This window comes from Bemisia tabaci, chromosome 4 (genome assembly GCF_918797505.1).
Source record: "Bemisia tabaci chromosome 4, PGI_BMITA_v3".
NCBI classification, from domain to species: Eukaryota; Metazoa; Arthropoda; class Insecta; order Hemiptera; family Aleyrodidae; genus Bemisia; species Bemisia tabaci.
The window spans coordinates 57,478,182-57,492,362 of NC_092796.1; the positions used below are offsets into that span (position 1 = coordinate 57,478,182).

The following is a 14,181-nucleotide window of genomic DNA, read 5'->3' on the forward strand; positions in this document are numbered from 1 at the left end:
CAGGTTAAGGTGATCACAAGATGTGCAAAATCAAAAATTTCAGATACAGCAGTCAATTTACCCCTTTTGTAGATAAATAACTAATTGTTTAAAAAAAAATTTCATTTTACAATTTCCTATTTCCTGAAAATTAAAAGTACAGTTACTTAAGTACAGATACTTAAAATAGAATTTAAGAGCTCAAAGTCTTGTAATTTTAAAGCGGTGGGAACAGAGTAATTTTCAGGATTTCAGGGATAGGGCCACTAGCCAAAATAAAAAGAAAATATCTAGTTTTTTGAAATCAATATTATCCTACATTTTTGAGAGACAATGGAAAAGCACGAGTTTAAATGATAATTTAAAACTGGCAACCATTTCGATCAGAATGATACGAAAAAATGATTTTATAATTTAACATCCACAAATTGGGCAGCTGAACTCTAGATAAGAGGTCACTTCTTATCTTATCCTTATTTCTATAATACTGAACATTTTAAAAAGCTTACTACAGTGTAGTGCTGTGTGTACGAACAAAGCACTTTGCTTTCAATACATTTCTAGTTTTGGTTGGTGAGGTGTAGCATTGCATCCAGATTAGCTGCACTCATTTTTCGTTTTTTGAAAGCTATGCTCTGAACTCTTGGAGATCGTTCCTTTTTTTTTAAACAGTAATTTATCTTAAGCACACCTCGATGGTGAATAAAGTTAATATCAATTTGAAAAAGAGTGTTATGCTTAAATTTTCCAACAATACTTTGCAACCAGTTATGACCAAAAACTTCAAAATTTTCGGGCTTGATCTCAAGAAATAGAAATTTCCTCATTTCCCTGACTGGGTCATCAAAATATTGGCACAGATAAATTCACCAGTTGAAGGTAAGAGGATATCAGGTATTTTTCATTTTCCTCCAAAAACCAAGATGATAAGTGAGACAATCATAGACCCTGTCTTAGCTTCCAAATTCCTTGAAAGCTCCTCAAGAACAATGAAATGCTTGAGTTCATTTACATATTTGAGGGGAATTTTAGCCTAAATTTTTTCTGAGAGCAGTTGAATGGAGAATTATTGTTTGCATAGAAATAAGGCAGATTTTTCAGCTCCTTTGAAAATCTGTTTGCTCCAAACCTCCAAGGTAACCTTTCCAGCACAAGTTTTAAAACAATTATTAAAAAGCCTTAAGAAACACAATTCCCTTACTTGCATTCAAGAAATTAAAATTTAAAATCTTTCAATTATTTAACTAAAAATACTAAGATTCTTAAAATATGAAAGGACTGATTTTTCAATAAAATCTGAAATCATCCACTTGGATATTCAGGCAGGTTGTTTCAAAGCTTCTAACTTCCTTCATGTCAAGAGAAAACTGCTGATCAGCAGCCCTTAGAGGCTAGGCCAAAGTAGTGAAATTAAAATCGTAAGAAACACTTTACCTTGTTAAGTCGAGGGTCTCGAATATGGTCGATTCCCTGGACCATTGACGGACAAATGATGTCACCGGTAACTTCATGGTAAGATGCTTTCTGTTCTATGTTAGAGGAACTGACCGTCAATTTATTAAGTTTTGCCAACAAAGCTTTCTTGGCAGCTCCTCGGACAGGACTACTTAGCCCAGTGACCCTGAAAGAATTCATTCCAGATTGAGCATTTCAGAAATCAAGTTGAAGAAGTAGGTCCTGATATTTGTCCACGAGAATAAAAGTGGATGTGCAGCACTGATGAGGATGATACGATATGTCGGTGTAAGTCGGTAATCACATAACTCGATTTGCGACGTCGCAGACTTCCTGTCACACTTTATTTTTTAAACGGAAAGCTATTCAACAGCAATTCTTTAAAACTGCCGTGATTATTCCTCTCTGTGCGAATAAAATTCTGTAAAAACTTCAAGGAATGATGTCAATTTGTTCTCCTTTAAAAAAATAACATAGAGGCGGTGATTTTCAGACACCGCAAACAAGTTATGTGATGGCCGACTTACACCGTCGAATAGTCAATTCACCACTCATCATTCTTAGTTTAAAGACTTTTTGTTGTAAGTAATCCTTCTGAGGAAACTAAGTTCATGGTAAAAAAAGCACACCAAAAAAAACTTTATAAAGAAAAAGGTTTCTAACTAGAAATATGCGGCCAGAGATAAAATTATAGATTGTTTTCTCTTCGGAAATAGATATTTTTACTATGTAGTATCGTAATGAATATTATAAAATTCATGTCATTCTTTTCTGTTGGTAAAATGAATTTACCTTACCATACAGTGCACACAAAAACATACATTCTCATGACAAATACTTTCAACATAGGTAAATATCTATTCTAGACAAGTTTCACAATACTTCGTGCCGCAAGAAGAGTGCTTAGAGCACTCTGTGTTGCTACTTGGTAATTACCAGTTTGAAAAAATTAACAGGGTGCATCAACTTTTTTAAACATGAAAATCAACACATAACTCAAATCCTCACCATCCGGCCAAAGTAGGTATCACAAGCATCATGTAACATTTAAAAATTTCTACTGTCATCTTATTTTTTTAAGGAGAAATTGATCGATAAAGCTGTCCAAAAATTTCACTGAATTTTCTTCGTGCTGCCGATAAAATTCAAAGAAATTTTCAAACAGATTCAACCAACAAATTCTCTGTAAGAAAATAAACTGGCCGCGGACATTTTATACTGTCGCAGGATGCTAGTGATACTCTGGCTGGAAGATGACGAAATAGACCCTGCTTCATGTAAGTTTGACCTTTTTCATACATCACCACCAATAGCAGTTAGAGTATTCGCAAAATCAGCTGAAAGAGGTTAACTTATCTGAAACAGGAATTCATAACAGGGGCAGGCAATAACAGATAAAATGATAGAGCCAAATCAGGCTATTCCTTCAGGGCTTGGAATTCAATTGTTATTGATCATTTGGCATTTTTTTGATGGGAGTTGATTTAATGACTTTTCTAAATGTAAGCTGAACTGTTCTGTGTGAGTGGAGTAGAGGACAAAAAAAAACAATACACAGTGCTTTAAGATTTCCTAGGCAGTGTCAAAAAGGAAGAAGGAAACAGAAATTAATGAAAATAGGTTTGGGGCTTCGAATGCTTAGACGTTCAAACCTTAGTATTTGTTGTTAACATTTGGCCCAGTCTGTTGGGAAAGTTGTAATGTTTTATGTTTAATTGTCTTTTACTAAGGTTCTATCTGTAAGTTGTGGCTGTTAAACCTGCCCCACAAGTTTCTGCTCCTGGCAGTGTTTATCTTCGTAAAATTTGATTATTGTTGTACTTGAATGAAATAAATCATTCAAATTTCAAATTTCACAGCACTTTTTTAATTGGAGCATTCAGTGCGGAACACTATAAAATGAAGAACTGTAGTCATGGATGATGGACATTCCGACATGAGATCAGGACATTATTAGGGGGGTAAAAATTCTGAAAAACTTAGGCGCTTCTCAAGTTAGCGCAAGAGGATAGCACATTTTTCTGCGACAATTTTGTTTTCGTTTTTTATGCATCAAATTGAGGTGCCATTTGACTTAAAACCTAAGAGTCAAAAATAAACCCCCCTCCCCCCCATTTTCAAGAAAGTCGATAAATTAACAGTCCAAAAGTTTTTGAACAGGCTGATAGATGTCAAGAGTAGATTTAAACAGGCCATGCCTGAATGGGAAAATGCCGAACAGAATGTTCCGGCGAAAAAACAACAGCTATGCCACAGTAGCCGTTCCATAATATTTCCTTCAATTTTTAGTAACAAAGCATTGTCTGAGGAAAGAGATAAGATATTCTGTGGCCGTAAACACGGCAACTTCATTAGGTTTGCTTTGACAAAATTGCACTGGGAAGAGAAACCATAGCATAGTTATGTTGCCCAGCTCAATAACATTGAAAGAAGAAAGGAGCCTTCAATGATAAAGCTACACACATCAACGGGGAACGGGGTGCAGCTTAAATTTAGATCAATCAGCTTATCCTGGATGTAGGTTAATGGGTTATAGTTCGCACACTGCAAGCTGCAAATTAGGGCAAGAAGAGAGCAAAAGTACGAATCTACTTACTGAATGGTCTTCGGTACAATTGTTATCATTTTGGCTGAAATTCACAAATACTACAGCCGACTCTAAATTCCGACACTAACGGTTACTGAAATCTAAAAACCATTGACGAATTCGGGCGTACGTAGCGGTTTTTCGTTCGCGTAACGAACGAATTTGGCGAGAGAGGCAGGGAGGACTACAATCGTTAGCCTTGGTTACCGAACAGCTGAGTACTTGGCATTGAAAAAGCTGCTGAGTTGCGCAGGTTATGGAGGAAGTGAGGGGAAGGAAAGAGCACTAAAATTCTCGCCGGAAAGCACACCCCATAAAATAAAAAACTCCCTAGATCGTGAATTAAAGTGCATTCAGTGCATAATGCATTATTTTGCCTAGCAAGAGACTGATTGTTTAAGCAAGCGAAAAGCTTAACAAGATTTCCTTCAGTTTAAAGAGTATGCAATTTGCAATGTTTGCTCTCCTTGGGTGTATTGGGAATTTCAAAAACATGATCAGTTACTTATTGAATGTTTGTGGATGAGGTAGTAAGCTATACTTGTTACTTGCAGTTCCACTGTTTTGTTTTCGTATTCTTATCTCTTATCATTATTCATGCAGTATTTTTCACTCGATTTGTCTCTGTGTTTCCATCATGAGTTCTGTTATTAATTTGTTGAAAAATAAAAATGCAAAGACGATGGGTTCTTATCGTGAAGTGTTCAGCGAGGTGTGACAGAAATTAAGCATCTTTATGAAGCTTATCTCAGGTGTCATTACTAACATTCACTATGATACTAGTCAAGAGAATCTCTCAGTATTTTGCCTTCCGGCAGCAGTTACCTTTCAACTCTATTAGGAGTCTTAGTCTCTTCTTAATGCCACGACTGTGCGTTCAGTTTTTAAAGAGTATACTCGTAATTCATTGTATCCAAGTCCTCAATGTAAACCTGTAAGCAATGTAAGCTGAAAGTGTTCAGTATTCTAAAATTGAATGTCTTGAGTTTCAACCACCCTATACCTATTTTAATTTCAGTATGGGTATCATCAAAACCGTGGTCAAAAAATGCTTCGGAAAGTATTTGTTGGTGACAAATACAGTCAGCAGTGGTATCCTAATGGCTGTGGGTGATAGCATGCAACAACAGATTGAAACGTACAGAGGTTTCCATGAAAATGAGAGCCACGATGCTGTTCGATCCAGTAAGTCGTTTCCTTACCTACTGAAATGCAAAAAATTCACAAAAAATTTCAAGGTAAACCAGTTTTCTCCTAACCAATTAAAGATGAGTGGAGTTTAGCAATATTTCAGCTAGATACTTTTATGCTTCTTCTGGCATAAGCAATTGTTATGTTTCGAGGAGGATTTACAATTATATCGCATGCTCTAATGAATCACATTTTCTAGAACTGAGTGTTTCTTAGTTGGAGCTCATCTGCTTTTGTGTTGATTGGGCGCACTTGTTTATCCTCATTTCAAAGTAAAACATACCTCAGAAAGAAGGAGTTTGGAATTTTTCTTTTCTATCCTTTGTACCGACAAAGTGACAAATTATTTAATTTTTAGCTCAAAGTGTCGACCTATGGTATCTATAAGGTTGTGGATGTTCAATGGTTATCTTGCGAAAAGAGATAGCAAAGTTGTACGCCAAGTTTTCTGATTTCACTTTGTAAGTACTGCTCTCAAACCTCACATGTCCCAAAAGTATGTTGGTGGATTGATTTTCAGTCCTTAATTGATATTTTTTGCAGTTTGCCTGTGCAATGTATTCATTTTCATTCTTCTTTCCTCAGTGAATATGGCAATGGTGGGCATAATACTTGGACCCATTCAACATGTATTTTACATGTATTTGGATCGCTTTATCCCAGGCAGAGATCTTTTTTCGGTTTCGAAAAAGCTGCTACTTGATCAGCTAATAGCCTCCCCTGTATATATAGTCACCTTCTTCTATGGATCAGCCTACATTGAAAACCACACATTGGCACAAGCAAATGATGAATTGCGGCATAAATTTCTACAAGTTTATCTGGTATGTTTACTTTCTTCACTTTCCATCTCTATCTTGATGGCTGATTCCAGGGCCAGTTTTTTTATTTTTTATTTTTGAGTCCTCAGGCCAGGCGCAATCTGAATGATGCTACCCTCTTTAAATCCTTATCAATCCTAGGGGAGGAGAGGTCTGGAGGGTGGAGCTCTCCAGCTGGAGGAGTTTTGAGGTCCTCTCCTCAACTTTTGAAGTTTTCCCCCAAACATAAAGAAAAAGAGGTTTTATCAGACAGACATTTTTAATACTTCATTGTAACCAGAATAAGTACTTTGGGGCTAATTTTTTTTCCCCACTTCGAATCCTTGAGGGGACAATACTTGCAGTCCATTAAGTCCCATCCACCCTCAGCCCCTAATCAAGCCAGCCCCAGGTAACCGTTGTTTGAGACCATCAAACTCAGGTCAGCTGGCCTCGGAATTGAAACTAGGACTTCCTGCTCATAGAGCAAGCACTAAAACCCACACACAATGCACCACAGGATAATGACAAAATTTGAAGAATTTTGATTTGACTCCGGGAAGACCCGTATACCCTAAAGGAATGTCTCCTTCCGAAATGCGTAGAATGAATCCAAGAGCTAACATTTTTCAGTAAAGATAGTATAAGTACATCGTATAATTCTTTCACTCACTTAATCCTTCATTTGCAGGTAGATTGGATTGTATGGCCTCCGACGCAATTCATCAATTTCTTCTTCTTGCCCTCAAAGTACAGAGTGATCTATCTCAACGGCTTAACCACATTGTATAATGTGTATTTGTCTTACATCAAGCATAAGGTAAAGATAATCCAATAAGTTGCTTGTCAATAACCAGGGACGATTCTGAGGGGGTGGGATCAGGGGGAAAAATTTCAGAGAGTGCAAGTTATGAAAGGAGAGGCAGATTTTGAAAGTTGTGGTTTTCTTTTTATTTTATTTTTTTTTTTTTTTCAATTTTTTTGTGCATTCAAGTAAAATCATATGAAAGCAAGCCGCAGAAGAAATGAAGCATTCCTCTTTCAAAATCTAAGAGTGAAATCTTTTGTCAGTGCCAGGCCCTGTCATATTAAAAGAAGAATTGAGAATTAGCACAAGAAAATTTCATTGGTTCTTATAAAAGTGCTTCCTGAGCTGAGATCCCAGTTTTTTTTTCTTTCCAGCTTACAATTTTTTTCCAACTGTATTCGTCAAGCAAATATATTTTTTAAAAAGAAAAAATTTACTGCTCTGTGATGGCATATAGTGGCAACTACCTGATAAGTACTGCCAACCGCGGAGGTTCTCCGGTAAGGTAGTTACAATTCAGTGTTAATGTTTCGAAGGCACCATGATTTCATAATTTCTCATCAATAAATATAAATACTGCAGAAAGTTCTTTCATAATTTAAATCAGTTGGGGGTCAAACTTAGATTCTGTAGCCGACTTCGGAGATGTCCTCTGGATACATGAGAAAAGTTCATGAGACTTCTCATGAGGTGAGTGAGATGTAATCTCATGTTACTAAATATGTGGAGTTATGAGTGGCTAAAAACCTGAAGGAAAAAGTACTATGTTGCTTTTAATCAGTTTGCAAGTAAGTATCTCTTAAAGAATGTATTGATAAGTTTTGTCCATATTTTGATTCCACTTTATGATTGTTTTGAATGTGTTCTCATAATTATGATTGTAGCACCGAATCCAAGTTTTCCCTGCTTTTTCAATTTTTTAAAAATATTTTTTCCATTTTTTCAAATTTTTACAGGATAAGGTTGAAAAACTCGACCTACCGCGGAAATATTAACCAGGAAATTGGATTCAAACATGTATTATCTAAAATAAATCTATACATTTCGCTTTGTTCAAGAAAATGGCCCCTTGACATTTGACCTCATTGCTGTGATGCTGCAGAAAAGTTGCTGTGATGCAGTTAGAGTTTTCCAAAATATTTAGTGTTATTTTATTAAAGTGCAATGTTTGTTGACACTTATTTAGTGTGAAAAACATCATGAGAAGGTAATATTTCTACCTTCATTTAAGTACTAACTTTGCTTGAATTACCTAATTTAAAAAACCAGTAAAAATAAATTACATTTTGAACTTTAAAGAAACTTAAGTATCAATACAATACAGCTCACAAGCCACTCTCATATTTCTGGATTTTTCTCTGAAATATCATGTAGGCATATGCAAATCATTTATATCGAGAGTTCGTTTATCTAAAATTTCATAGCTAAGTTTCTATGAAAGATAGACATTTTTCAAGATTGCATGCAGGTGAAAGTGTTCAGTGTTTTTATGGTGCTTTTATAATGTTAATTTTAAAAGAAAAGAAAAGATGGAAACCTTTCAGGGAGGAAAACTTGAGTCACTAAGCAACTAATGTTTTACTTACTTAGCTCCTAGCAATGCATGGTAAGATCTTTCAATAACAAGGACTGAAAGTGTTTACTTGCAGAAATTACACATATCTCATGAAAGTAAGTTTTAAGTCGAAAGGAACAAACAGTAATTTAACGATCTAAAATTTTCACTCTCATTGTATTTCTGCTTAAAGATAACTGCCCAACTTTATTCAATTTGTGCTGAAAATATGGGATCAAGGGTCTCCTTTGCAAAGGCAGGGATAATTAGGAAAGCCACAATTTTTTCTTGTCTCTCCTGAATTTCTTTGAGCCTAATTACTTAAAGAAATCGTGCAACTTTGATCACACTCCGCAGTCTTACAAGAAGATTTTGCAAAGTAGCTTTTTTTTTTACTTGAATACGCCCTGAAGCAATTCTAAAAAGACAATGTGTATGGTTTACTTAGTTTTCCTTTATGAACAGAATGAATGTTTTGTTCTGTCAATCAGTCAGTGGTGTAAAGATAGAGGCTTTAGGGGCAGCAGTGCAGACAGACTGAACTTTGAGGGAGCATAGTTGTTTCTCCCGAACCCTGGATTCTAAAGGACTCATTTTTTGAAATATTTAAACACAGCACGACTCAAGAAGATATATGCAGATGACGTTGTCTGAAGGTGCTACATTACTGAGGATACAGAATGCCTAAAACTGTCTGGAACTGCTAACATAAAGATATAATCAGAAATGTTTGAAGATAGCAGTTGAGATTCGTGATTTTGGAGTTTAGCCATCGAATATTTTTTTCCAACTTGCATAAGAATCTTTTAGAGCAAAATGCTTCTTGGAGGAAAACATATCCTCTCTAAAATGAGATTAGCAGCAAGAAGCACCTATCAGACCTTTGAGTGAAGTAAGTATACTTGATATAAATGAAGGTACTGTGGTGAAGCTTAATACCATAATAAATAAGAGCACTAGTAATGACTAGGAGGTTTTGATGCTTTGTTTATTTCAAATGCAGAGTACCAAAGAAACATTTTAATCCAGGAAATGTTCAAGTCCACCTCTTCTATGTGGTTATTAAACTGTTTGTCTCATGATTTAACTTTTTGTCCTTCAGGATGTCATCAACTGACAAGCAGGTTTAGTATTTAATGTGGCCCACGCATGCCAGTCGGTAAAATGGGAAATTTTTAGGAAGAAATGGCATCTGATAATAAAAAAATTAGTTAGAATATCAGGATCAAAAGTAGCAGTACAATAGGATGAGATTTAGCTATATATAACAAGATATACGAGAAAAAACACTAAAAAAATTGGAGTTTCTCACTTTGTTTTCCCTGCAAGATGGTGTGGACCCAGCATCATTTCTCCACCTTGTAACAAGATATATACATATTAAACAAGCTTCATTTTCTCTGGGAGCTCTCAACCTCTCCCTTTTAAACTCTTTCTCATCTAGTCAAAAAATAATTTTGAAAGAAGTGTAAAAATTCTGCTCAGGGTGTTAAATATGTTGAGGGGCAATGTTGCGTCCCAGGAAAAAAGGGGGATCGTTGATTAGTCACTCAAACATGAAAAGCCTAGAAAAATTGTTTGCGGAGGGGTCCGAGTTATGCTACTACTATTCACTCTCAACCCATACGCTTATTTAAACGGACATTGTTGTCAAGTCCTACCTCAGCCTTGCATACAGTCCAGTGCTTAGTTCTACACTCTGTCCCATTTATGACCTGTATATAGTGATATTTAAAGCACTCTCTTCATGTCAACCTATGCACGTCAACATGTAATGAACATGTTGATTGAAAAGAGCTGAATTTTGAGTTGCATTTTAACTTTCTTGAGTTATGGATTTTCCATTTTTTAAAATCCGACCGCACAATAAAGCTTTACCATGAGACTTTTCACATTTTATGATAGCTGCTCAACTTGTCAAGCTGATAAGCATAGAAGATTTATTCTGCTTCATGTACCCATTTGCTATGCAATTTTTCATAGGACAGCAACAAGCTTAGATGTATGAACAAGTTTTTTACTTTATTATCTTAATCAACCAATATTAGTTTTACCATAGCTTTATTTCCGGCCTCAAGAAAGTGATTAACTCGTAGAAGAGAATTAAAATACTCGTATTTACTCCTCAGAAAAAATCCTCAGGGCAAAATCGTGCACCGAGCTAGTTTTTTTTTATTTTTTTTTTTTTATTTTATTCCATATTTTCAGGTGCTTTTTGTTTAGTTTATTTATCTAGTCCTAAGACACCTTTACCAACAATCTATTGGACAAAATTCCTTTGAAAGTAGATTTATAGTTATTGTTGACGAAAAAAATGATCATGATTGAGTCAAACTTAAAGCCGCTTTTGGATGTACTAATTCAGTCAGCTCATGTTTCCTCTTTTTTATGAAGGAATGCTGATACAACATTCTCCTCCACACCTCAGTGAAAGGCTACCAAGTAGCACTTACACCGATATTTTGCCTAAGGGCCCAAGCGCCAAATCTAAGTTATTCGAGGAGAACAAGTTAAAGTTACTGTTTGGTAAGCGCTCAATCTATTGAGCCCAAAAAATGTTTATGTCTGAAGAATATGTATTGTAATTGGGCTCAAAAGACTTAAACAAGCGCTGTACACTTTTTATGGTTTTGATGGAGATTCAGATTTTGACGCTTAAGCCCTGAGAAAAAATATCATTTCAATTAGAGGAGATTTTGAGATTTTTTTTCTTGTAACCTCAACGAGCATGTGAGTAATTTTTCTCTTTTGTGTATACTCAAAGGGAATTTTTAATTCAGAAATTTAATTTTTGTGGTTGTGATTCATATAATAGTCCTTACCTTGAAGTGTGTTCAGAACTACTAGAAAATTCATGATTTTATCAAATTGTTATTTTTTTATCTCCGATTAGTGATTTTTTTTTTTTTTTATATTATATTGTTGTTTTATTTTTTATGTTAAGTTTACTTTTTCTGTAATTTAAACACTATTTCAATTCTTCCTCCATACTGTAGGTAGTCGAGAATGTACAATGTAGTCATGAAGTTTCAGTTCACTTTAACTTACGCGATGAAATGCTGTAATGCAATATACTATTGCAAAGCATCATAATTTGTTGTGTTATATTTGAATATTTTAGTTACATTTTTGGGATGACTTTTTGTTCATCACATCCAACAGATATTATCAGGCATCTAGGTGGAATTAATGCAAGTGGCTAGGTAATGTTTTGTAGTTTCTCTTCCAATGAATGTAAAAGCATGTCCTTAAAAAAATTATCAACGAATACAATTTTTACTGGATCGCAATTTAAAACGCAAATAATTAATTTAAAAAAGCTTGGCAAAGTAAGTATCCTTTCTGGAAAAACAAAAACTCTAAGTGAGGGAGGTCCTTGTTCTTTTCGCTGTAAGTAGCTTTGTTGTAAGTAGCTAATTGGTCGCCAATGCAAGCATTCCTGCAATTAGACCTCTGTATTATGAGTTTTGGCCTTTTTAATCAACTGATTGGCAATTGGATGGGTTAACTGAAATTTGCCTAACTATACAGAGTGTCCCAGGATTGAGTACAAATATTGAAGGAATCGATTCTTTGGGTGAAAAAAAGACGTTTGTGTGGTATAACTCTTATTTCCAAAAACACTTGCCCTGGGGGCCACAACTTCCCTAAGTTGGAGAAAAAAAATCAGTCTTTTTAACACTGTGACAATGTTTACCAATATTAATGAAAATTGGCAAGTGGAAGTAATTTTTAGCGTTCTTTTCATTTCTGACACCCAAAAAAGGGAAAATTCATTTTGAGGGGGGGTTTAGAGGGGTATCGAACCGTTAAAAAGGCCAAAATTAATGTTTCAAGCGACAAAAATTGATTTTTGACGGCACCTTTAGATTCAGTGCTTAAAATTCTTGTGAAATGCGTCTTGCGTTTTTTTTCTATGACTCCTCGTTTTCGAGATAATAGTGACTGAATGGAGTGCGGGTTTGCGCGAAGGGGGTGGGGGTGGCCCCCAGGTAAAGCGTTTTTGGAAAAAAGTTATACCACAAAAACGTCTTTTTTTGACCCAAAGAATCGACGCCTTCAATATTCGTACTTAATCCTGGGACACCCTGTGTTTCAGGGTGCCTAATTTTCTCACATGTTTAACCTATAAACAAAGAACTAATTGTAAGCAATACTGAGACTTGAAATTGTGAGAGCGTATTCTCTCTAATATAGGATAAATTCACAGGAAGTTCAAAGGTGTTAAGTCGTTTAGTTTAAGACAATCAATCAAAGTCTCATATCTTCAGGCTGATTCCAGTTTCAATATCGAAGGTCTCTCTCAATATGTCTCTATTGAATATAGCCGAGCCCATGTTCATTGAGTAAATCCTTTTGTGCCTGAGAATTATCTGATTCAGTTCCCATTTCATTGACCGAAAAGAATTTGTAGAGATGTATCATACAGAAAGGAATTTCCGAGAACTATCACCTTGGTTCAACTGATACAGCTGGGTCACTTGTTAGGTTGTATCGATAAGCTGCTTTGAATAAGTTTGTAAGTAGATAGGTATCTGTGATTTTATGAAGGTCTTTGATCTCTTCTTTTTTTTCTTTTCTATTTTTTATTTGTTAATTCATTTTTCTTTTTTGTTGTTATTTATATGAATCTTCTGGAGCGTCTTGATGGCGCTTTTGTTTCCTATGTAACCAACTTTCATAAACCCTACAGCCCTGTGCAGTTTCATCTCTTCCTCTTCTCTTTGCTTTCAATCCTCCACATAGTCTAAATTAATTTTTCCGTGTGTCATGTTATTTTATATACATTGTGATTCTATTATATTGATTGTACTTCCTCTTAGGTTACAAATTGCAGTCTCAAACTGCGTGGTTTTGGTAATTTTTCTGATTATTCTTTTTTTTGTCAAAAATTTAAGATTGTGCCTTTATTTCTGTCCACTGATTTTAAGTTGCTTCTGTGATCATTGTGGATCTTATGACAGACAGTGGACACTTCCTAAGTCTTTTATGGCAATTTCGAGTGTTTCATTAGAATATAAATCTTCAAATAAAAGACCGAAGTCTTTTTCCAGTAGATAATTCAAGGTAGATAGCAACAGGTATGACCTGACATTTGACCTAATTCTTAATTTTATTACTTTTGAGAGTTCGCAAGTTTTTGAATGATAACTAGGATTTGCCACGAAGTTAATTCTTTTTTCCAGTTTACATTCTTCTCTGTCTTTTTTCTATTTTCTTTTTTGTACGAATAATCCCTGTTCATAGTTTCCATGATTTCTTCATTTTCTGATCCCCTGACTTTCCCTGGATTTTATGCTTTTCCCTGACCTTCAAACAAAACTTCTGAACTCTGCATGAGGAGTAACTGAGCCACTGTACATGACTTATGACTCTTTTCTTTACAATAGCACAATCGGTTTTCGACACGAATATTTTTAGAACCCAAGTGAAAATTTTTTACCATCAGTCAGTAGAACAAGATATTTTCTGTGATCTGGCAAAGTGATCATTTATATTTAATCATTCTCATATCTTTCAATCCAATTGCAATTTTAAGATTTTCTTTGCCTCTTCTGAAATGATAATCTGGGATGCATATAGTTTTGTGAACTTGCTGAATCCAATGTGATGAAGATTTCTCTCTGAATAAAGTTTATCTTGATCTATTGTAAAATCTTTTAATGGAAGCATACGCAAATAATATGTATTTTTTCGTGAGAATAAAGTTATTACAATCTTTACTGAGACTTCATTGATAAATATCTCTCACCCTATCCTTTGAATTTCAGACAAAAACAAAACTGTAACTTGCGTCAACTGGTCT

The 14,181-nt window shown here is 35.1% G+C and overlaps 2 protein-coding genes across 5 annotated transcripts in view; one reads left to right on the forward strand and one right to left on the reverse strand.

Annotated features, from left to right (window-relative positions):
* LOC109042573 (NADP-dependent malic enzyme) overlaps positions 1-4,383 on the reverse strand; it is a 21,074-nt gene extending 16,691 nt beyond the window's left edge. The window contains exons 1-2 of the mRNA XM_019059392.2: positions 4,031-4,383; positions 1,414-1,600 (exon numbers count right to left, since the gene is read on the reverse strand). Coding sequence (XP_018914937.1) covers positions 1,414-1,600; positions 4,031-4,059 — 216 coding nt within the window. The 5' untranslated portion in view covers positions 4,060-4,383. The remainder of the gene's footprint in view (positions 1-1,413; positions 1,601-4,030) is intronic.
* Positions 472-14,098, forward strand: LOC109042574 (mpv17-like protein 2). 4 transcript variants are annotated; one of them, XM_072300148.1, is made up of 6 exons: positions 472-858; positions 2,516-2,711; positions 5,040-5,206; positions 5,798-6,036; positions 6,704-6,832; positions 7,777-14,098. In XM_072300148.1, exons 3-6 carry the CDS (start codon positions 5,041-5,043, stop codon positions 7,813-7,815), a joined length of 573 nt encoding a protein of 190 aa, XP_072156249.1. In that variant the 5' UTR covers positions 472-858; positions 2,516-2,711; position 5,040; the 3' UTR covers positions 7,816-14,098. The 4 variants fall into 4 exon arrangements, with proteins under 4 accessions (XP_072156249.1, XP_018914938.1, XP_072156248.1 ...); XM_019059393.2 differs by lacking the exon at positions 2,516-2,711 and having other exon boundaries at positions 473-858; XM_072300147.1 differs by lacking the exons at positions 472-858; positions 2,516-2,711 and adding an exon at positions 4,529-4,548.
* Positions 14,099-14,181: the final 83 nt, after the last annotated feature.

Excerpts from the sequence above, each read along its gene's own strand:
- LOC109042574 (XM_072300147.1), top strand. Across the intron at positions 6,037-6,703 it reads AATTTCTACAAGTTTATCTG|GTAGATTGGATTGTATGGCC; the intron begins GTATGTTTACTT and ends CTTCATTTGCAG. Across the intron at positions 6,833-7,776 it reads TGTCTTACATCAAGCATAAG|GATAAGGTTGAAAAACTCGA; the intron begins GTAAAGATAATC and ends AAATTTTTACAG.